Here is a 23348-nt window from a genome sequence, read left to right on the forward strand (position 1 = left end):
CCAGGACGGGTGTGTGGTTGGGGTCCCGGGGGATCTGGGGGAGCGGAAGTCAGACCCCTGGCCCCCCTGGGACACAGCTGGTCTCCAGGCCCAAAATGCAGGGCTGCACTGGGACTCGGGGGCGTCTGAACTTGACCTGAACGGGAGGGAACAAACAAGAGCCCCCCCCCCCCCCCCGGCACACTCTCTTGAAAAGTGGGTAGGCGCGTGGGTGCACGGCCTCCCATGGAGCCTTCGGGTGGCATTCACGAGGGGGAGCACCTGGCCTGCGTCTCACCGCCCAGCAGTCCCGGCCGGGGAGGGGCCGGTCCCTGCGCTCCCGCCACTTGCAGGGCCAGCCTGCCTGCCTGGGCCCCCCCCCCCCCCACGGCTCGGGGCTGCCCTGTGCTGCTCCGTGTATCCGCCCCGGTGACGGCTGGTTTTGTGACCTGCCCCTGGGGACCCAGACTCAGCTCTGCACCCGGGCCTCGCGGCCGCCCTCCTGGGCTGGCTCTGCCCCTCGCTGCCCCCCACCCCGCCCCCTAGACAGTCAGAAGCGGACACTTCTCAGACCCACACTCTCATGTCACCCCCCGATTCTCTCATGCGTGTACCCCAAGTGCCGGGGCATTCGAACCGTGATGAAGGAATGCTCGGTAAGGAGACAGAGTGACGGGGGGAGGGGGGGTCCATTCCTGGGGGCCCGGGACGGAGAGCGACTTGCGAGCTCCCGGAAAGCGCTCAGAGGCGCCTTGTTTCCGCGAGGAGCTCGGTGAAGGGGCCCGTGACCTCGGTCAGCAGTGTGGGAGTCGGGAAGGGAACGTTCTCTCTGCGCTGCAACGCCCGCTCCGGGCAGCAGAGGTCGCTGTGCGTTTCCCGGCCGCGCCCTGGACGCCCGCCCGGGGGAGCCAGGGCAACGGGGAGGAATGCAGCCCCGGGGCGCGGGGTCAGCGGAGAGAAAGGGCCTTTGTGTGTCCCGGCTCATTCCCACGGTCACTGTCAGACACGCAGGAGGACAACGGACACTTGTCCTTTCTGTGCCTCCGCGTCTGCGGAGCCAGAGGGGAGGGACGCGTCTTGGACGCAGAGCCCGGCCGGCAGCTCAGTGCGATCGGCTGTCGGAGTCCTGCCCGGTGGGAAGCGGGGACCGAACCCGGGGAAAGGGGGAGCCGGCCGCAGGGGAAACGCTGGGCGCTGTGAGCGGGGCCAGCACCGCCTCCCCCCACCCCCCTCGGCCGCTGGAGGGCGGGGTTTGCTCCGGGGCTTGGGACCCCGGTGAGAACGCTCCCAGGGCGGGGCTGCCCCTCGGGGGATGACCCCCGCCTCCCTCCCAGCCGCCCCCCACCCAGCCCCTGGCTCTTCGGCAGGCCCCTTTCCGCCAGGGGAGGGGGCGGTGTCCCGCAAAGGCCCCCCCCCACACAGCCCGGCTCCCAGACGACCCCAGAAGCTGAGCTCAGGGCCGCAGAGGCGGCCCTGACCGTCTGGGGGTCAAACCCAGTCCCCGCTGGACTCAGAGTCACATTTTTCAGAGTAAACACGTGCAAATAGCAACCGCTGTCAGGCAGGGACTCGACTGAAAGAGGAACCTAACTCTTGACCCCGTAGTTCCCAGGGAAACGGCGTTTTCAACCTCGCGGCGCTGAGGCCAGGCTGCCCGGGCAGCCCCCCTCCGGGGCCCGGACTCTGGGTGCAGTCCACACTCCTCTCCGGGTGGCGCCCAGGGGCCCGATCGCAGCGCGGCTGCTCCAGCTCTGGTCTCCAGGCTGTGCTGCGGCCGCAGAAGGAAGTGTGCTCCGGTGCACAGGGGAGATGCCCGTCCGTTTGCACACAAAAGGGGGGGGGGGGTTGGATTTGAATCTCACTAGCAGGCGAGGCGGCAGCTTGCCCGTTTACCTGGGCGGCAGGTCACTGGGCGGGACGGCGGCTCCGTCAGGTGGGAGGGGACGCTGCAGGCGCAGCACCCACACACACACACACACACACAGCAGAGCCGGCCGCCCGCAGCCCGCACACGGGGAACACATGACACCCCCCCACGGGGCAGGGACGATGAGAAGGGCAAACACCAGACACCTGACAGCTCCGCCCACCTGCGCCCCCCGTGTGACACCCACGGACACTGGTCCTCCACGTGAGCCAGCCCCGTGGGGACAGAGGGACAGAGGGACGGACGGACAGACGGAGAGGAGGCAGCAGTCACCCGGGGCGAGCTGGGCCTCCGCCCCAGGAGGAGGTTGGCTGCAGCCTCTGTCCCCGAGGTCTGACAAAGTCAGTCACGCTGACTCGTGAGACATTGAATGTTAAATTCTGTGCAGAACATCACATGTGCACGCGTGTTGACGGGGCAGGTGGAGAAGGGGGGGACTTGGGTTCTCGGTTCCGGAGCAAAGGGCCTTGTGTCTGGTCTGCACCCCGGGGATGCTCAGCCGCCCTGCATGGCAGGCGCCTGGCCCTGCTGAGCCCTCCCGCCCTGGTCCGGGTCTGGGCTGCGCTTCTCTGGTCTCAGTGACCACCCTCCCACCGCATTTCACACAGGAGCCACCAAGGTGAGAGGAGGCGGCTGGGAGGGCAGGCCGGAGGGTCAGGGCAGGGGGCCTCCCCCGTCTGCCCCCCCCACACACTCAAGCCTCGGGGCTGCCGTACCTGCAGAGTGGGCTTCCTGCGGCCCGGAAGGGGGCTGGGCACGCGTTTGCACGGGGACACTGCCCGTGGGTGGCGACCGCCCAGCAGACAAGGAGCCTGGGCTGCTGAGTCGGTGCCCCTGGCCGCGGGTTCACGGCCCAGCCCAGGGCCACCCGCCGTCAAAACGCCTCCTTCACGGGGTGTGGCCGACTTCCCGCCCCACCGCATCCACCGAACGGACTCAGGCCAGGCTTCTCTCCCCACGTACTGGGCACTTCCACGCCGGGTACCGTAAAACATGCAGCGTTTCCCATCAGGCCCTGAGGGTTTGCGCTTTGGAGAACAGTTAACGTTTTCCAGATTTACGGCCTGGAAAGTTTCCACCCCTGTGATTGTGTTTACGGTACAACGCGATCACGTCTCCCCGCGGAATGGAAACCGCTGCGCAGGAAACGCGGCGCCGCGATCCTCCGGGCAGAGCGGGGCGGGGGGAGGGGGGGCGGTCTGCAAACACCGCCGGCCGACCACAGAGCCGGTGCGACCGGACGGCCCGCTCCGGGGACCCGCCCAGTCCCGGCGAAGCGGGGCCTGTGAGGACGTCACAGCGCCGGGGCGCCCTGAACTCTCACCGCGCGCCGGGGCGCGTCCGCCCTCTGCGCTCCTCGCGGACGCGCCTGCGCGGGGTCAGGTGCTGCAGAACGGCCGGCCTGTGACCCTGGGGACGGTGGACACACGGGGTCGGGAGAGCGGGGGCAGGGAAATGAAAGCCCGGATTGGGTGTGCGAGAGACAGCTGGGGTCGGGGCAAACGCTCTGCGAAAAGCCAGGCCCGCGCCCGGGAGCGGGGCGCTCTACCTGCTCCTGTGCCCGTCTGCGGTGTCCCGAGAGCGGGCGTTGGAGAGGAACCAGAGGGCGTGTGAGCGGCGCTGCTGCGGGCCGTCTGGAACCTTCTCCGCGACGATGCTCCCTCCGCCCCCTCCGCCCCCTCCGCGGGTGCTTCTCCGTCGATTCCGGCCGGGCCTTGGGGAGTCGCTGCCCGCAACCCCGTGGGCGCCTGTCGTGGCCCAGCCACGGGCCGAGAACCTGGGGACACGGGGGACGGGACGAGGCCCAGATCTTCACGGAGCGGAAGGAAGGGGGCCTCTAAACAATCGGGCACCGCGAACTCCTCCCCACAAACACCAGTCAGTGTGCCCGGAGAGTCCACACCGCGGTGCCCCCGGAACACAGGAACGCCCGCGCAGGTGAGGTGCGCTCCTCCCACTCCCATGCGGGGCCCCGACCCCAGCGGGAGACACCTCGCTGGCCTCACCAGCTCCCGCGCTCTGCGCCCTGACAGCTGCGCCCAAGGACCCGAGGCCGGGGCCGCACTCCGACTGACCGTGAAAACCCCCAAACTCGGCAGAGAGGAGCGCTGAGGCCACGGGAACGTTCAGACTTAATCACACGTTCGCCAGGAAACGCTGTGGACGAACTATGGGAAGCAGCCAGTTCAGGCCGCTGAGCTCCCACCTCCACCTGGCCTAAGAGCGTTCTCTTAGGGACACCCCCTCCCCCACCCGCCCCTGCCGTGAATGAAGAAGGGTTTCAGAGGAAAACAAGTGAGTGTGCGAAGAACCTTTATGACTTCACGGGAACACCGGGGCCCCTGCTCTTGCTGAGTGCAAACTGGGACAAGGAATGTGTGGCTCAACACACCTCACGGCCCGTGGGTGGGAGGCTGAGCGTGGGCACGCAGGGGCGCTGGGTGTCGGGGCCTGAAGGGCACCCCTGCAGGACAGGGGGGCGGGGACAGGGAGGGGCGGGCCGAGGCATGACCCTCTGCCCCTCAGAAGGACTCCGAGTCCCCGTGACTCAGCAGCTGTCGCCGGAAGGACCCTCGGGCCTCATCAGCGTCCTCATCACGGGTGGGCGGGTGGACCCTGGCTGGCAGCGCCTCCCCCCCACCCTTGAGCCTGTTTCCCTAGCGCACGCCTCGCCCGGGGCGCTGCCTCGGGCCCGGGGAGGGACAAGCCATCCACAGACTTCAGGAGCGCTGGCATTTTCCAAGGATTTATTCACGGGGGAAACGGACACACACGATTTACAGCGTGGGACGGGGTCGGCGCGTGGCCTGCGCAGGCAGCGGCGGCCGCCGGAGCGGCGCCCTGAACAGGCCGGTCAGTCTCCTACGCGGCCACACCGCAGGGTGAGCAGGGCCGTAGCACGCAGCGCGCCTTCCGCTCGGCGTCCCTTCAAAGGAGCCCCTCCGCCGCAGGAAAGCGCCCGGTTGCCAGGGCGGCGCTGGGGGGCTGGGGTCACGTGTGATCCAGGCGCCGCCGTTGGGGTCCGGTATGGAGAGGCCGCAGTCCCCGACAGAAATTCAGACGCAGCGGACAGGCGTCGCTGTTGGGGTCCGGTATGGAGAGGCCGCAGCCCCCCGACAGAAATTCAGACGCAGCGGACAGGCGTGCGCACGCAGCCCCTTCTGAGCGCTGGCCCTCTCCTCGGGCACAGCAATAATGCAGAGGGGAGGGGAGGAGAACATCCGCTTTTTAATGCAAAAATAAAACATTCCGTAGTAAGCGAGGAAGGCACCTGAAATAAGACAGAACACAAGGTAGGGCTTCTGCTGACATTCCCCCGCCGAGGTGTTACCACAAGGAGGCTGGAACTCTCCCAGCCCCAGGGAGAGGGGGACACCCAAAGAGCATTCCGTTTCCAAAGTTCTCAGAGGAAGTTACCCGGGAGACCCGCCCGCGACCTGCCTGCCGCCCCTCCCAGAACTACCAGCGCTGACAGCAAAGCGAGTGGCAAGGAACCAGAGGGTTGTGTTCTCAGGTATTTGTAACGAAGCTGATGCAGGTGACCGTTGCAACTAAGTAGCCCAAGGATTTCCGCAGCGTTGGTTCTCCTGAAGGAAAAGAAACTCAGGAGTAAAACCGCCAAGTTCCCGACAGCACGGGGGCCGTTCGACAGAAACAGAAGGCGCTCCGGCCGTCCCCTGGGTTCCACGTGAACCTCGGTCGACCCCAGAAGAGTCACCGCTGGTGCTCGGACCGGGAGACCAAGCCCTCCTGCACCCCCGTATCCCCTTGCCTGAGGGCCGGGGGCGGCTGTCCTGAGTGCATCCACTTCGTTCCCCGGCTGATCCCAGGGGGAGGCCGCTTTGCACCAACCGTGTCCCAGCGCAGTGCCCGGTGCGGACTGAGAGCACCACCCCAGCCTGGAACGTCCTTCCGCGGAACAGCGGTGCCCAGGCCCCTCCCTGCCCAGCCTGTCCAGTCCTCAGTCCTGCTCCGGCTGCTCTCCCATCCGTGTCATTGGTGCCAACCCCGTGGCTTCTCCCCGAACTGGCCCGCAGAGCAGAACAAACTGGTCCCCGTGGCCTGCCGGTCCTCCAGCATTGGGTGTGACATTCTATGCAGACGTGTGACACAGAACATCCCACGTCCTGTCCCCGCCCCACCAGGTGTCCGTGTGCATCCAGACAGGTGTGGCCGCCCACACCCGACATCTAGCACTTTCTCCGAAATGGTAACCACCACGGGAATGATTCCCCAGGTGCAATCACAGTGACACCAGTTCACACCTGACACTCAAGCAACGAAAAGCTCAGCCCGGTTCCACGTCCTCTGAACACTTTGGCCCAGATCATAAGAGTCTGCAGACACCTGCACCGTGACACGGAACGCACACTTACTTTAAAGGAACGTGATGTGTTTCCTTGGGCTCCGAGCCCCCCTCCCACCAGGACTCCCCGTCTCCTGCGACAGGAGGCCTGTTCCGGTCCTCAGACGAGGAGCCCACCTGCTGAGCCATCTCCTCCTGGGGTCACGAGCCAGCAACATCCGAGTCCTCTGAACGCCCCCGAAACTGTGAGGGGCGGCGTCCCTCCGGCCCGGGCATCAAGCTCGAGCTGGTCACTTGCAAACGTACGTCACGGGGACCCTCACGACCGCAGACGCCTTGTCCGGGGCACAGCCCGGTCCCCAGCTGCCCGCGGCCGCAGGGCCCCCTTCGCGGCACGGACCAGGGAGAGACAGGAAGCTCCGCGTGACGCCGCCCGGTCTCGCCCCGGGAACTGCCACCGTGCGGTGCCCAGTGTCAGCAGAACGGACTGGGCGCGGGATCCAGGTGGCTCTGTGAGCACGCATGGTGTCCTTGAACTCTGAACAATCAGTAAGCCCCGGGGGTCCACACTGGCAACGCACAGCGTTACAACAAAGGGGGGCGAGCCGGTTGTGTTTAGCCCTTGTGCCCCGTCAAGGCAGTTCCGTGCTGACTCTGTGACGGCACCTCGGAACTCACAGCCGGGAGCACACAGTGTTGACCGGACGAACCGCATCATGCATGCCTGCTCTGTCCCCTGGTGTCCCCATGTCACTCTGCCACGTGCTCTTCGAAGGGTATCGTATAAGATGCGCTGCCCTCACCAGAATCGCACGATGCTTGCTGGCCACAGCAGAGGCGGGGGCTCCAAGCGAGCTCGCCTTCAGCTCCGTCAGCAGCGGTGAGTGAGTTTAACCTTCTCTGGGGCGGGGGGGCGGGGGGAGTGCTTCTCTCCTTGAGTCCATTATGAAGTGTGCCAGTGAGGGGACTCTTCCCCGCTGGCCAACGGTTAAATCAGGCCAGCACCCTGGCTGCTGCCAGCTTTCCTCGCCCAGATATGCTCTTTGGGAAACATTCCGTCTCCAAAGATTTACAATCCAAGCAACAGTCCATCGTCGCTCCACCACGGGGTGTGATTATCAACACGCCTGAACTCAAACACGTGACACCCGCCTGAGTCGACAGCGAGCTGAAGCCTCTTGGGGCGTGGGTGGGCCCGCCCCCACCTGCGACCAGCGGGCGGCGGAGAACGTGCGGCTGCTGCTTACTGGACGAGAGCTCCTGTCGGTCACCAAAGGTTTTTACCTCGAATGCTGACACATTTGGAGCTGAGCCAGCCAAAGCCCGTGCACGTGGGGGCAGGAGCCTCCTCTTCCGGCTGTGGGAGGGGTCTGCTTCATCTCCACCCTCCAGCCAGGACGTGGGCGGATCCCCACGGTTGCTGATGGAGCTCACCTAGGCCCACTCCCCGCACCAGCTCCGCCCGGCCTGCTGAAGGCCGGTGAGCTCCCGGGCCCCACAGGGCTCCCCACTTGGCCGCCTGCGCACCCCACTCCACACTCTCCTGGATGCACCGTGGGCCCGAGTGCCCGTCCGTGGGCCCGCCTGCCCGCCCTGAGGCTGCTTCTTTTGGTCACCCCTCCCCACTCCAGGGTACCTGTCCCCATGCATCCCCTGTCTCACACCATCTACCCGACAAGCAAAGCGAAGCGAAAAGGAACACGCGAGGTCGCGGAGCGGTTCTTCCGCCAGTGCCTCGAACAGCCTGGGAGGCCCCAGCACGAGCTTCTACCCTCAAAGCCGCAAATGCCCCGGTGGCCCTCAGCCCGCCCGCCACTCTCCCCCTCCCCTGCACCGCTCCCTCCGCCCCCCTTCCCAGTGCGGACACTCTGCACTCTGATTTCTGCTCCCTGGCGCCCTTCCCATCCTCCCCTCCCAGGAGGCCTTCCCCATCCCGGGGCCGCCAGAGAGGACGCCCGGGGCACCCCAGCTCGCCCTAATCGGGGCCCTCCTCGCCTCTGTCTGGCTTCTCCGGCAGATTGAGCACGAAGGGAAAGAGCGCGCCCCGCACATCCAGGGGGGCGCCCAGCGCCTCGGCCTCGAAGCTGCCTCCCGCACCCTCCTCCGCGCCGGGCTCGCGGTCCCGCGGAGGCACGAAGCGCCAGGTGCCGGTGCGGCTCACGCAGTAGATGCTGTCGCCCAGCGCCGCGCAGCGGAAGGGCTGCAGGCCTGACGGGGCGCCCGGGGGCCGCAGGTGCGAGGCGCAGCGGCTCCACTGCTTGGCCAGGCAGTGGTAGCGCAGCACGCTGACCCCGCCGGCCTGCCCCGCGGCCTGCGCGTCGCTGCGGCCCCCGCACAGGTCGAAGCGGTAGATGAAGCCGTCCAGCGCCACCATGTCCGCCGAGCGCTCGCGGCTGCTGCTGCACGGGCACTCCTGCCACTCGTCGCGCCGCGGGTCGTACTTGAGCAGGCGGTAGAAGAGCGAGCCCCCGGACACGTAGATCTCCCCGTTGCAGGTGGCGGCCTCGTGCGCCACGGCGAAGGCCCCCCGGGGCAGCGGGGCCACGGCGGCCCAGCGGTCGGCGCGCGGGTCGTAGCGCTCCACGCTGAGCAGGCACTCGCCGCCCACGGCGTACAGGTGGCCGTCCAGGGCCAGCAGCTGCAGCTGGGAGCGCGCCTGGCGCAGCGGCCGCACGGTGCTCCAGCGGTCCGTAGCCGGGTTGTAGCAGAAGACCTGGTCCGAGGGGCGCGCGCGGCCGTCGGGGCCCGCGGGCGCCACGCCGCCGGCCACGAAGAGGTAGTTGTAGAGCACGCACAGGCCGCAACCCCGCGCGGGCGCGCCCTCCGGCAGCCGCGTCAGCTCGCGCCACTCGCCGGCCTCCTCGTGCCAGCAGTAGACGGCGGCGTCCCCGCGGCCCTCCGCGTCCCCCGACGGGCTCTGCGGCCGGCTGCCGGCGCGCTCCCCGGCGGTCCCGAGCGCGGCAGCCAGCAGGTGGGCCCGGCCGGCGCGCAGGCGGCGGCGCAGCAGCAGGTCGCGCTCGGCCCCGGAGAGGCGCCCGAACACCGCGGGCTCGCGCAGCACCTCCAGGTAGTGGTCGCTCATGAAGCGGTAGGCGGCGTCGCGGAGCTCCGTCAGCCGCTGCCTCTTGGCCGTGCTCAGCACCTCCAGGCAGTTGGCGAGGCTCAGCTGCGGCGCCACGGCCTCGGTCGCGCGCTGCGCGGCGCAGGGCAGCTGCAGGCGGCGCGCGCCGGCCACCACCTCGGCCACGTTGTCGGGGCGCACGCCCGCCATGCGCCCGCTGTACGCGTAGGCCAGCAGCAGCCGCAGCGCCGCCCAGCCCACGCCGGTCACCCGCAGCACGTCCCGCGACGCGCGCGCACGGAAGTAGTCGCTGCGCGCCGCCAGCACAGCCTTGTGTGCCCGCAGCCGGCGGCCCGACACCTCGATGACCAGGTCCGGCTCCCCGTGCGCGGGCCCGACGCCGGGGGGCACGGGCGCGGGGTCCTCGGGCTCCTCCCAGGACGTGGGCTCCTCCGGGGACGCGGGCTCTTCCGGGAACGCGGTCTCCTCGGAGTCCTCGGGCGACAGGGCGCCGGAGCTGCCGACTTCCCACTGCCTCTCCACCACCCGCTGGCCGCTGCGACCCGAGGGCGGGGAGGCCGCTGCGCCCTCCGCAGCGGAGGCGCGGGACTGCGGCGGGGACTCGTCCCCGGAGCTGAAGCACAGGGACGCGCTGAGGCTGCAGGGTGACTGCGCCGGGGACACAGCGCCCTCCCCCGCAGCTGCATCCGGCGGCTGCAGGCTGCCCTCTCCCGGAGCCTCGGGCGCGCCGCCGCCCCCAGCCTGGCCGCACACTCCCTGGGCCAAGAGGCCCCGGGGCTCGGGGCCGCCGTCGTCCCCCGGGAAGAGGACGCAGGGGGCCACCGGACTCTCCATGGCAGCGCGGCCCTCCCCTCAGGAGCCCACCATGACTTCGGGCTGCTCAAGGTCGAAGGGTCTCCTCTGTGGCCTCGGGCCTCACACGCCTCTCCTGGCAAGGGATCGGATTTTACTTCTGGGTCCTCTCGGGGCTTTGTTCACACGCCGCGCCCCTGGCCCCCTCCCCACCCTCCTCTCCTGGGAAGAGGGCGCGCCAGCCCCGGGTGCCTCTCCGAGAACCCAGGGAACCCGCTGGCGTCACCCTTGGCTGGCCACGTGCTGAGGCCGCGGTGCTTGGTCCCCAGGCCGGGTGGCGCCGCCTCTGTCGGCCCCCAGGGCAGCCCTGCAGCCGGCCCCGCTGGGCGTGTGGCGGCTGCCTCCCTGCAGAGCCGGGCTTCAGGGGCACGGGACACACCAGGGCGCACCCTCTCCCTGCGTGCCAGTCTGCACTCCACCACCTGGGTGCCCCTGGCACCCGCAGATCGGAGACCGGGACCTCACACTTCAGGGCCTTGACTTTAGCTCCCTCTTCCGTGAAGAGCCACCCCAGGGTGCTGCCCCTTTTCGTGACTCCCACTTGTCACTCGGGGTTATGAGAAGTCAGCAAGGGGCGTGTCCGTCGTGGGTCCCGCCGTCAGCGGCTCTGGCGATACGGTGGGGTCGGCCGTTCACCTGCGCGAGTCTGCACCCCACTTGCCAGGTGCGTGCTGGAAAACCGGGGTCACGCGCCCGGCGCTGCTCAGTGGGGGGCCTCGCTGCGTCACTTCCTCCGCCGGACGGTCAGCAGCTCCCTTATCAGTGCGCGTCACTCGCCGTCGGTTCCTGTGGGTCGGGGAGAGAGAGGATGTTGAGCCTGCGTTCCCGGGGACCAGCTGTGCCGGTGGCTCTCGTCCCACTTCCCGCCGCAGGTCTCGGGTCACAGAGGTCAGCCCGGTGGGAGGGGCCTGGCGTTTCCTCTGGACGGTTCGGCGATCAGACCTACCTGAGCAGCAGGGATCTAAAAACCTGCCCCTCACTGCCCCTCCCCCGGCGGTGGGGGCCTGTGGGGGGAGCTCAGTTCAGGCGGCCGGGCTTCGACGCACCGGGCTGGGCTGTGGGCCGCGACCCAGCGTGTGGGACAAAGCAGGCGACTGTCCGGTCTCCCAGTCTCCCCCCAGTGAAGCACACACAACAGGAAACGGAGCGTGCGTGCCTGAACAGCACAGCCGGTCCCAGTCACCTCACCGTTTTACGGCCCCGGGGCACGCCCCCCGAATTCTCCCCCAGCCCTTATCTAGCCTCTGGCAGGACAAATATTTGGAGGCAGGTGAGGACTGGGAGACAGGTGCGGGGGCGGGTCTGCCCCCAAAGCCGCCGGCCTGCTCGCTTTTGGACTCACGGGTGTGGAGAGCCTCGGGGAGGCGACTCTCCAAAAAGTTCTTGTGCAGCAAAGGAAAAGCCAAACAACTTGGCCGAACCTCCGTGGAGACTCCGCAGGGGCAGGGGCTCGGCGGCCTCGGGCCCCACCGTCCCAGCTTTCCCAGGAAGGGGGAGAGGGAAGACCCATGCCCCCCAGGGCTCAGGCTCACGGCCCCCCAGGGGATGCGCTCGCCTCCCAAAGGAGACGGGATGTCGCTCACCCACCTGCAACACCTGCCGATTCCCGGCTCCTCACACTTCATGCTGTGACCTGACGCCCGAGCCGGGCGTGTGCATGCCTGCGTGTGTGCCTGCGTGTGCATGTGCATCTGCTTGCCCAGCTCTCCCTGCTACAGGGTCAGTGAAAACCTCTCGCTGATCATTCTCAGGCGTGAGATGTTCAGCACTCCCCCCGCCCCTCCCGACGCCTGGAACGATTTATCTCCGGGGCACATCCTCGAGGGAGGCGCTGCCCGGGGACCCGGGGAAGCACCGTGAGAACTGCTGAGAGTGACCCCGGGCCCCTGGGGGCGGGGGGAGGGGGGAGATGCTGAGCAGCTGCTGACGGGACGGGACGGGACAGGACAGGCTGTTTACTCAGCTGCCCCGCTGCCCCCTCAGCCCCCCGGGGGCCGCGTCCCTGGAAGGGCAGAGAGCACAGGCCCCCGGCGCCGGCGGAATGTGATGACAAGCCGGAAACCTCCGGGGGTTTTGCAAACAAAGCCTCTGGCACTGTCCCAAGGGCTCGGCTGAGCCACCCTCGGGAGAGCCGGGCACGAGCGAAGCCCCGCTCACCTGCCTCCCCCGAGTGTGCACGGCCCCGCGCGTCTGAGACAAACCCGGGAGCGGGCTGTCACCCGGCTCTCCCCCCCACGCTCCTGCACAACACGGAAGCCCTCGGAGGGCCTCCGGAAACGTGGTGTTTGTCTTTTCCCTCTGGCCGGGGCCAGGGTCCCGGAACTTCCCGTGCTCTCTTTGCTGTGGCTCATTAGCAAGTGCGGGAGCCATGGCCGGAGAGCCGTCGGCCGGCCGGGCCCCACAGGCGTGCGGGGGGCGACCAGCACCTTCCCACCATGGCCCCCACGCTCCCCCGGAGGATGGCGCTGCCGGGGAGAAGTGGTGCCACGCGGTGCTCACACCGGACCTTCCGAGCAGCACGCCCACACGCAGACATACACATGCACACGGACACACCCACGCACACGTGCACACGGGCACACACGCTCGTTCCCACCAGACGCCCGTCCACTTCTACGCCCTGTGGACTGCACTGCACAGCCGCCTCCGGCCCCCTTCCTTTCACGTGCGTCTCACAGCAGGAAGGGCGCCGTGTCCACCCTGCTGGACCCCGAGCAGCACCAGCCCGCAGAGGTGATGGGGAGGGGGGCACTGTGCAATGGAGAATGTTCCGGGGCGCTGCGTCCTGCGGTGAGCGGTGGCCCGTGTCACTGCTGGACTCCAGCCCAAGGCCCCCGGCTGAGGGGGAGGGACGTGAGCCCCAGACTGCGTGGTCGGCCGCGCCGGGGCTCCGACAGTCTCCGTGCCGCCTGCCCCCTCGGCCACCACCGTCGCCAGCTGTTTGGAGGGCTGGGAAGGGCAGCGGGATTAAGGGCACGTCCCGCTGGACAGCGGGCCGTGAAAATCTGCCGAGCTGGCTGTCACGCCTCCTTCCCCGGACCTCGGACGTTGTCCAGTTGAGTTCTGAGAGCCGTGTGGGGCTGTGTGGCTCGGACGTTTCTCGGTTGGTGACTCGACCACACGTGAGAGTAGGGGCCGGTGACAGCCGCTGCCGGCCGCCCAGGGAGGAGCGCTGTGCGTGGGGACCTGTCTCCGGCCGGGTCAGCCAGCCTGGCCTCCCTTCCCCGGGCCACCTGCACGGTCCCAGCCTTCCAGGGGGTCTGGCGACCTGTCCCCCAGGGACTGGACCAATGACAGAGAAACAGAGAAAGGAGCTGAACGAGGAACCCCTAACCCTAACCCCCCTTCCCATCCCCAGGAGCAGGGACTCGGCCTGCAGATGCCTTGGGCCGCAGCTGCTGCGCCAGCCCTCCAGGGAGCGCACTGCCGGTCACTGCCCTGGTGGTGTCAGGCTCGCCAGCTCCCACGGCTGCAGGAGCCGACCCTGCAGCCTGACCCCCTCCCTGTGCACGAACACCCACGTCCTCCCGGCTCTAACACCTGGCTCCGTGGCAGCCGCCCCACCCTGCCTGTCCCTGCGTGTGCTGGGTGGCTGGGACGGGGCCGTCCCTCCTCGGTGAACGGGTCTTCACTTCCAGGCCACTGAGCCCGGGGACGGACGCCCACAAGCCACTGGCACCCAGACCCGATTCCAAAGACGAGACGCTGCACCTGGCACGGGGACTCGGGCCACAGGAGGGCCGGGGGGCAGGGAGCCCAGGGGCCCAGGCACAGGGCATCAGAGCCCCCCAAGGCCACCAGGGTGTGTCCCCCTCAGCAGGACCTCCTCACTGTGACGGGGACACATGACAGTGCGACTTCTCAGGGGAGTTGGGGAGGAGGTGTGGCCCCCCCTCCACCCCCGGTCCACAGCGTCTCAGCCACCAGACTCCCCAGGGGAGAGGCCTGGCCGTCCTGAGTCTGCTCGGCTCACCCAGCGCAGGGACCCCAGGGAGACAGAGACGCTCGGGGGTGGGGGGGGCCAGTGTCTAGGCCGCCCAGCGGGGCCCTCAGACAAGCCTCCGGCGACCCAGGGGCTGACAGGAGCTGCACACCCCCGGCCCGCCTCCCGGACCCCTCAGGCTGCAGACTAGCAGGCAGTCACATCACTGTCCCCGCCGGTCTGAGCGGTGCAGGCGGCCTCGAGCCGCACTCACACGCTCGTTTGCGTCTCAGCTCGGGAGCCTGGACGGCCGGCACCTGGGCATCCGCAGAACCCGGGTCCCCCGAGGGCTCGCCTCGACCGCCTGGGGGAGGCGGACCAGAGAGGGGCGTCTTTCATAAGCATCGGACGCACTGCACCACCACTCGCCTCCCCAGGGCGCCTCCGACACTGCACACGGGGGCTCGGCTTCCACACACACGTGTCTGGGGCCGCAGACCTTCCGTCTGGGGTGCGTGGACTGTGGGACCGCTGGGGGCGGGACGGGCCAGGCTCTCGCTGCTGCCACGGTCTCAGGGGCGCTCTCCTGTGTCGACGGGAGCCCTGGGCAGCCCGCTCCGACCCCAGTTCGGGACCCAATCGAGGGACCACAGTGACGCGCGAGCCCACACAGGAGACAGCCCCAGCCCTGGCAGCCGCAGAGAGGGGGCGGGGCAAAGGCGGCAGGCTCGGGGCCGTCCACTCAGAGGTGCCCTGAGGCTCTGAGACTCAGGGGGAGATGGTAACAATGGTGTCGGAGAGTGGCACCGTGAGGGCCACCCGCTCCCGAGGCAGCGAGCCTGCACCCCTCCGTGGGAAGAGGCCTCGGTGCTGCAAGATCGACCCACGTTCTGTGTGACCCTTCACACCCTGGCACGTGCACCTGCACCACGAGAGAGCCACGATAATTAGGGATAAAAACGAGGCCAAGTTAAAACTGCGCCCCTGCCCCAGGGGTGCTGCGGGGCCCCGGTCGGCTCTCCAGGGAGCCCGGTCCATGCTCCGGGGCCTCTGCAGGTCCATACCCTCCTCCGCGTCCAGGCCCTCGGAACCTTGTCTCGGCTGGGGCGACCTGGGCGTTCACTGGATTGCACCCCGACACCCCTCCCTGGTCAGAGTCGGAGCTGCAAGGGCCGGGGCTGGCTCTGTTCCGCCGGCACCCCGGCCCCTGGACCGTGTGCCCGACCGTGGCAGTGGGCACTCAGCGAGCGTCTGTGACGGGAGGAGATGAATCTTCAGCCACCGGAACCACGTGGGCGTCGGTTCGTGTTTCCGCGGCCTCCTCTCCGGCAGAGGCTGGGCTGTTGGCAGAGAGGAGCTGCTCACAGTCCCTGCTCCAGTCTCAGAGTTAATCCTCCCTGTCAACGCTTCTGCCGCCGCGCCAGGCGCCCGCACCAGGGCTGTGGCCTCACCGCAGTCCAGGAAGGCCACCGAGGAGACGGCGGTCCCTCCAGCTCCAGGGCGGGGCGGCCGCCCCCTCGGGCACCAGGGGCAAGTGTGCTGTCAGGGGGGCCAGGCTGGGCCCCGATCGGCCGCCCACTCCAGCCCACGGGCGGCCGGGCCTCGGAGCCGCGGGGCGTGGGCACCGCTGCCTGAGTCACGGCAGCTTCCCGCTCAGCCGCGAGCAGCTGCTGGCATTTAGCAAACAACGGAGGCGCGGAGGCGTCCGTGGTGCGCGGGGCCTCTGTTCTCGTGTGGGGACAAAGGCGCCCCGCATGCTCTCCCAGCCGAACAGCGACAACTGCTCTCACGCGGAAGCTGGGGGTGGAGGAGGCAGGGGCCGCGGGGACGTGGGGGTGGGCGCTCGGGAGCGCGGCCCGGGCCCGGCTGCCCCCTTTCCAGATGCTTCCCTCCTCCCGGTGGCAGGCCAGGTGCATGCGGGGCATCGGAGGCAGGACGCTCCCTGCGAAGGCAGAGTGCGGGAAGGTGGGCAGGACACCCGCACCCCGGAGCGCCTCCGGCTCCGGCTGCAGCCTGAAATGGACGGCCTTTAGCTCGGTTCTCCGTCCCCCCCGGCCCCCCACCCCCCCAGGCCCCAGGCTGCCGTCTGCACCGCACTCGAACCCTGCAGCTGGCGCTCACTTGGCCCTGTCTCTCGATCGCCGAGCCGTGAACAGCGGACGCTCAAAGGACTTCCCACCTGGTCACGGCGGCTGCTCGGTTACGAGCGGAATGCCAAGTACCACGGACGTGCCACCTGGGCAGTCGCTGGGCCGTCCTCGGCTCCTGCAGGGGGCCTCGAGGATCAGGACACCGAGAGCTGGGGGGGAGGCGTGGGGCCACGGGGCCCCCATCCCAGATCCCGATCAGAGGCCCAGTGATTGCCCCTCAGTGAGACTCGGAGCACCGGCAGGCAACCCTTTGGCCCTCAGTGCTGGGGGGGGGACGGGAGGGGCAGGAACCCACAGTCCGAAGGTGGCCTCCTGAGGTGCATGAGGCCCCCCACGGCACTGGCTTGTTCTCCCCCCTCAGAACAGATTCGGGGGAAGGTGGACGCCCAGAGGACGGCTGTGCAGGAAGCTGCGAGGTGATTAATTGTTTTATTATTGATTTGAGAAAGAGGGGGAGGAAGGGAGGGGGAGCAGCAGAGAGGGAGGCAGAACGGGGATTTGCTGCTCCGCTCGCTGATGCGTCTCGGGTTGACTAGCCTGCCAGCCCTGACCTGAGGCTGACCCCGCAAACCCGGGGTACCGGAGGGCGCTCTAACTCACTGAGCCACCCGGCCAGGACCAAGGGATGGTTAATTTTTAAAACCTCCCTTATGTAATGTTCCAGATTCAGCGGTCCCGCGTGAGCGAGGGACCCCAGGAAACCCTGCCCTGACCACGGAGCAGGCACGCCCCCTCCTCGCCCGCACGTGGGGGCGGGGCGGGCTGAGGGGCAGCCGCAGAAAAATGCGTCTGAACCGCACTCCGGGGCCTGGTGCAGTGACGCTGGGCTGGCCACTCGCGGGCTGCTTCGACGCTGCTCCTCTCGGCCCCCCCACCCCCCACCCCGTGCCACCGTGACGTCAGACACGTGCACACGCGCCATAGCATCGCCACCGGCCATCCACGCGGTTGGTGGGGCAAAGGCTCCCCAAAAACAAAGCTTTCAGTTTGCAGGAGCCCCGAGTAATCCGGGGCATCAGCTGGGGGAGCAGGGGCCGGGATCCCGGGGGGGGGGGGGGGGGCCGAGGGCAGAGAGCCCCCGCGTTGCCCGCGGGCGCAGAGGTCGGCCTCTGCACGCACGGACTCCAAGACGTCGCCCAGGACCGGGAGGGGCCTCTCACCCCCACTTCCGTGGCCCCGAGACGGACAACCACAGTCCGGGCCCGGGCATCACGAGCAGAACGGGCACAACAGCGGCCCGCCGGCCACAAACCTGGCCCGGCCGCCCGGGAACGCTCGGCCGGGGTGCGGGGCGGCTCCTCCGGGCTGCGCTCAGATAGGCTGGGCGCAGTGACAGGCGACCCGTGGTGGGACAGCTGGTGGCCGCGGCGGTGTCTTCGGATGCAGTCGCCGCGGGGGCGCCCGTCCCCCCCCCCCCCCCGGCACGCCTGCAGGCTGGCTGTCCCCGAATCCCGCCGAGCGCACTGCAGGACCTCCAGGTTGCCCAGAACGGAGGTCCGCGCACCCCCTGATCTCCCCCCACGCGCGCACCGCCACCCCCGCCGCCTCCCTGCCTGAGCGGCCCCCGCCCCCATCGGCGCTCCCTCACCCCCCTACCGTCACCCCAACCCTCCCGCGCCCCCGCTCCCCTGTCCTCGGGTTCCGGGGCGTTTCGCCGCGGCTTCCCCCGTGGCCACCCCTACCTCCTACCTCGCCGCCCAGCGTCTCGCCTGAGCTGGGGACGCGGCGCCTCTCACTGGGGTCTCCGGTGCGCGTGCGCGTGCGCAGGCCTCCGCCCGGCACCTGTGCGAGCGCCCGCGGTCCGCGCACCTTCCTGGCCCCCCAACCGCCCTCGCCCCCGGAAAGCGACCGCGGCGGACCCCGCACTCACCCGCGCGCGCCAAGGCCCAGCCGCTGGGAGGAGCGCGAGGCTGCGCGGGGGGCGGCTCCGAGTGGAGCGCGCCGGCGCGGGCCGGGGGCGGGGGCTGGTCCGGGCCGGGTGGGGTGGCCTCGGCTGAGGCCCGGCGGGAAGGGGGCTCGAGGCGGGAGCGCGCCCGCCCGCGGCGCGTCACCCTGAACACCTGCTCCCCCGCGAACCGCGCGCGCGAGCCCCCACCCGCGGAGGGCAGGATGTCCCTGCCCATGGCTTTGCCCTTCTGCCCGCCCCGCCCCCGCCTCGGCAGCCCACCCCTGCGCCCCAAGAAACGCAAAGTAAGCGAGCTCCCGGTTTATACAGGTTTGTAAAACCAGGGACGGACGCTACGCTGTTGGCATATTCCGTGACTAGAAACCTGTTGCCCGCGCCCTCACAGATTCCAGAATGAAGAAGAAAATGGACCGCACATCGGAACTTGCTCCTGGTTCTGGAAATGCAGCCTCCACTCCGGCGGCCCCCCGCGGGTGACCGCGTCCCCTGGGACCCGGTGCCAGTGCCGGCAGGAGCAGGCCCCGCACACCCGTGCGCAGCCAGAGACCCCCCGGCTCCGGGCCGGGGCTCCCCGGTCCAGGTCTCAGGCTGGACCCTGGTGGTAAACGCGGTTCTCACACGTTGTGTCCGACAAAGCAATCGGTCCCGCAGGCTCACGGGGGCGGAGTCCTGACTTTGTCTTTTCCTAGGCTGCGTCTAACCCCCGGGGCCGGCCCCCCGTGTCCTGAGAACGGCCGCACGGCCGTGTTCGCTCAGCTGCCCAGTGGGGCTCTTCGCCCCGAGTCTGGGTTCACGGGGACAGAACCTGCCCAATTGTTGGGGTGCATGCAGGGGGCCAGAGGGGGTCACAGCTGCGGGGGACGATCTTCTGCGTTGACAGACCTGTTGTAGGAGGCCTGACCCGCACGTCGGTCCCACACGGACTCCTGTGGGCCACCTCTGCGCGCCGGGGCCTGCCTAGCGGTCAGCTTGCTCCAGCAGAAACACCCCCTCAGGAGCCAGGAGGTTTCCCCTCGAGCTCCAGGCTTTCTCCTCCCGAGTGTTTCACGGTCTCCCGGGGCCTTTTCAGAGTGCCTGCACCCGCACCCGCGCCTGCCTGTGGCTCCGTCGCCCCACACCGGGGACTGCAAGGGCCTGGGTGGCGTTCGAAGCCATTTCCCAGCCATGCCTCCACCCCCGCCCCCACCCCCCAGTCCTTTTCCAGAGCACCTTGTCTGGGTGGACCCACAGCCTCCCGCTGCATCTGGGTCCCCCGCCCCGCTCTGCGGGGGTGAGCCTCCAAGGCCCCTCCGCTGTCCCCAGTCCTGGTGCCGTCCGGCCTGGCCCGTCTTCTCCGCCCCTCTGCGACCCGCCACAGGGAATCGTCACAGTGAACTCTCCTTCCCACTGGGTTTGCGATGCTGGCCACGCTCCAGGTTCTCGGTGAGCATTCGCAGAGGGAATGAAAAGATGCCTGGAGTCGCCTGGACCGCGGCTCCGCCCAGTAGGTGAGGAGAGCAGGACGCCCGCATCTGGTTTCGGACGCGGAGGCTCCACTGGTGCGTGCGCTGCGTGCCGACGCGGGCCGCGGGGGCCTCAGGGGAGCGTCCGTGGCCTCATGAGCCCGCGGGAGCCACAGGGGCCGGGAGTCGAGGCCGAGGAGAAGGGTCCAGCCCCAGTGTCCAGAGTGTCCAGTGACAGCTAGGTCAACAACAGTCTTTCACAGTACCGACGTTTCACTGGTTCAATGCCCCGCTGACCGGAAGACGCGTGCACACGCCGGCGTGCAAACCACACGGATGCTCACAGGGTCGTCCTGGTGTGGCAGTGACCACCCCCACGTGTGGCCGTCCAGCGGCCCAGCCCGGGTCCCGGGACTCTGAGCCCCGCCTGGAGGCCGCAGGGGGGCGTGGAGGACGCCCGCTCTGGACCTCGGCAGACAGTGTCGCCACTCGCAAGTCTCGTGCACTTCGGACCCCTAACCTCTCCGTGCCCAGCCACCCTCTTCTGTGGATGGGGATGGGGGGGCCCCCTCCCCGTGGGGCCGAGACGGTGCAGGCGCCCCACTTCGAGCCAAGGACCCCAGAACTGGGGCAGGGTGACATGTGGGTGCCGTCCGGTCTCGTCACTCACTGCCCCCCGAGGGAGGGGCCGCAGGCATGGTCCCCTCCGCACACGGACTTCAGAGTTCACGTGCACGTCCAGGCGGGGACGCATGGGAGGGAGGCGGCCGGTCAGCCACCGTCCCTGGCTCTGAGCCTGGCGGGCCTCCCTGTGGGCCCAACACAGAGCACTGGGAAGTCTCCCCGAAGCTGCTGATAGTCCCTACCCATTCCTCTGCCCTCCCCCCGCCTTCCAAAAAGCAGCAATTAAATCCAGTAGCTGTCAGGAACGGGTCCAATTGCTACAAAGTACTTCGAGTCTCTTGGCATGAAAAATTCATTAGCTATCTGTGAGCTGGCGTCGGAACAGCATTCACTGTTGCGCCGGGAACTTCGACCCTTTCTGTGTGGAGGGAAGGCCATCGTCCCCTCGGCTCGGCCCTCCAAGGCCCCTCCCCCGGCGCTGACGAACTCGAGGTGCCCCTGCCCCGTGCGAGCTGCTTCCTGAGTACCCTGGGCTCTTCCCTCGTGTCCGAGTCGTCCCAAAAGTCTCAGGAGCCCTGGGCCGAGAGCCTCCTGCCAGGAGAGGGCTCTGCTCCTCCGAGACCTCGCAGCCACCCCGGGCGGCCCACGGGGGCAGGGAGGCCCCGCGGCCCTGGTCTGGGTAGGAGACCAGAGAGCCGCCTGCTGGCCGGAAGCCCGGGCCCGTGTGGAGAGGCAGCACAGGCGTGCTCGGGGGTCGTGGGGTGAGGGGGCACACGGCCGTGGGGACCGCCTGCCCGGCCGCCTGCCTCCTGTCGTCCCAGCCCCTGTCCTCCATGGACCAGCGTCAGCCGCGCACCTGACGGCAGCCACCAGCAGGCCACGCATGCTTGTCACGTGAGCAAACATACGGCCACCGTGTGGCCGTCAGTTCCCTGGTGTCGATCTGATGAACCTTCTTTGAAAAGAAATGAAAATAAAAAGTTAATAGTTTTCAGCCCTGGCTGGTGTGGCTCAGCGGATTAAGTGCCAACCTGAAAACCAGAGAGTCGCCGGTTCGATTCCCAGTCAGGGCATATGCCTGGGTAGCAAGCCAGGTCCCCAGTAGGGGGCGCACAAGTGGCACCCAAAATTGATGTTTCTCTCTCTCTTTCTCCCTCCCTTTCCCTCTCTAAAAATCAATAAATAAAATCTTTTAAAATATATTTTTTAGTTTTTTCAAAAAGCTAATAGTTTTTACACTAAAGTGGCACCTCAGCACTCATCATGAATTCGTCCTGGAACGCGTGAGGAGTGTCAATGAAGCCTCGTCCCTGGCGGGACGGCGTGTGACTCACACGGGTCCCAGTGAGTGGGACGAGGCCCGGGCAAGCGCCGAGAGCTGAAACTCGTTTTCCTCGTCAAGACGCGATGAGTCCGGGGTGTGACGAGGCCAGGTGCCGTCGAGTCCCCGGGTGGGACTGCGTTTTTCAAAGCGTTTTGGCTCTCTTCCCAGCCAGCTCTGAACAGCAAATTCTCAAAGGGACACGCTAAGTAAGGGCCCCCGTCACCCTCACTCCGTGTGACCAGTGTCCTTGTAAGAAGGGGGAGTTGGCTGACACACGCGTGTGACCGTGGAGACAGGCTGTGGGGACATGGCCACAAGCCAAGGACAGCAGAAGGGCGGAGGGGCGCGGCAGCCCAAGGCAGCGAGGAGCCTGCGGAAGGGCCGAGGGGCACGGCGGGCACCCGGACCTCCAGCCTGCGCCCCAGGCTGAGAGAGAGAGAGGACTCGGCCCTGCTGTCTGAAGCCCCCCGCCCCCACCCCTGGGCCCTTCGTCACCGCGGCCCCAGCACCCTGGTGCGAAGGCGGTGCACCTTTTCCGTAGAGACAGGGCCTTCACACCACCTGTTCTGATGCCCAGTTCACCGTTCTCTTGCTTGCAACCCCAGGAGTGAATTGCTGCACAGGCGAAACGACTTGTAAAATCCCAGGAAAGACAAAGCTGTCCTCTCAGCGCCGGCCCGGCCCCTGCAGGCAGGCTGGCAGATGGCACCTCGGCCCTGAACCAACCACCGGCGTGAACAGGAGGGAGGCGGTTTCAGGTGGTCTCGGGGACCCCGCTGGGGGCACTCCGCTTGGGGGAGACAGGCGGCGGGAAGCAGGGTCCACGGGTCACCTCGGCCCGGGAGACACACCGGGCGCTCTGGCCACAGGCCTGGCTCACACCTGTGTTCCCAGCGGTGCGGCCACGGCCCAGGCCCAGACGAAGAAGCCCAGGGCACCTGCGGGTGCGGGCACGCCGTGCTCACGCCGGGGAGGCACCAGCTCGGGCCTTTCTCGGGGTGCCGTGGAGGAGGCGCACAAGCCCCCTCCCTGGGGACCCACGGTGCCCCTGGCCCGTGCGCTGCGGGGGGCGCCCGCCTCCCGGCCCCCACACTAGCAGCTCCCGGTGCGCACAGTGGGGACGGACGACCACACGTGTCCCCAGACACTGTAACTGCCCCTGGGGGGAGGGGCACGGCCAGGGCGGACGGCGACGGAGCTGAAGGCAGTCGGAGCAGGAGCCCATCTGTCAGCACCAGAGAAACGGAAAGAAGGAAAAGAGCAAGCCGTTATTTTTAGGGGAGTCCTCTCACTTACCCGCCCGCGCACGGCAGGTCCTCCGCGCAGGTGCAAGGCCGTCCCCTGGCTTCCCGGCTCTGCGCCCACCTGCGCCGTCCTCCGTGGAGCCCGGGGCGGCGGGGGGCAGGGACGGAGGGAGGCTCCAGGTCTCCACTCTACTCGCCCTCCCGCCCTCCGGCACCGGCGCCACCGCGGCCACCGAACAGCATGCCGGGACAGAAGGCGGCCCGCCCCCAGGGGTCTCCTCTTGGCAGGATGATGGGGTCCCCCAGACCTCACGGGTGGGCCGTCTGGCCCCCCATTTCCAGCCGGCAGACAACTGGGCCTTGAGGTCCGTCGTCCTTGAGATTTGGGTCGACCCCGCGGGAAAGCTCCGTTCCCCAGGACACCCCCAACCCCGGTTCCTGGGAGCCCTTTCTGTGTGTCTGCCTCAGCCGCCAGCTGGGCTCCAGACCGCTCGGTTACGCAACCCTGGCCGGGGCCCCAGTGCCAGCACCCAGCACGGGGTCCGAGTCTCAGCCCACACCCCCCCACCCCACCTGCAGGCCCGGCCTGT

At 68.5% G+C, this 23348-nt stretch overlaps 1 protein-coding gene and 1 long non-coding RNA gene across 2 annotated transcripts; one reads left to right on the plus strand and one right to left on the minus strand.

The window, feature by feature from the left end:
* The first annotated feature begins 4554 nt into the window (after positions 1-4554).
* LOC118497468 lies at positions 4555-5466 on the plus strand. The gene is made up of 2 exons (XR_004899990.1): positions 4555-4947; positions 5016-5466. It is a non-coding gene; the product is annotated as an uncharacterized LOC118497468 (long non-coding RNA).
* A 2607-nt stretch (positions 5467-8073) lies between these two features.
* KBTBD11 (kelch repeat and BTB domain containing 11) lies at positions 8074-22839 on the minus strand. Its single transcript, XM_028526724.2, has 2 exons — positions 22811-22839; positions 8074-10932 (listed from the first exon to the last, which is right to left on the minus strand). The coding sequence occupies exon 2, from the start codon at positions 10126-10128 to the stop codon at positions 8188-8190; it is 1941 nt and encodes a 646-aa protein (XP_028382525.1). The 5' UTR covers positions 10129-10932; positions 22811-22839; the 3' UTR covers positions 8074-8187.
* Between the last annotated feature and the right edge of the window lie 509 nt (positions 22840-23348).

This window comes from Phyllostomus discolor, chromosome 11 (genome assembly GCF_004126475.2).
Source record: "Phyllostomus discolor isolate MPI-MPIP mPhyDis1 chromosome 11, mPhyDis1.pri.v3, whole genome shotgun sequence".
Taxonomy (NCBI): domain Eukaryota; kingdom Metazoa; phylum Chordata; class Mammalia; order Chiroptera; family Phyllostomidae; genus Phyllostomus; species Phyllostomus discolor.

What these genes read in the sequence shown, in the direction of transcription:
- KBTBD11 (XM_028526724.2), bottom strand. Translation starts at nt 10,128, where the DNA reads ATGGAGAGTCCGGTGGCCCCCTGCGTCCTCTTCCCGGGGGACGACGGC.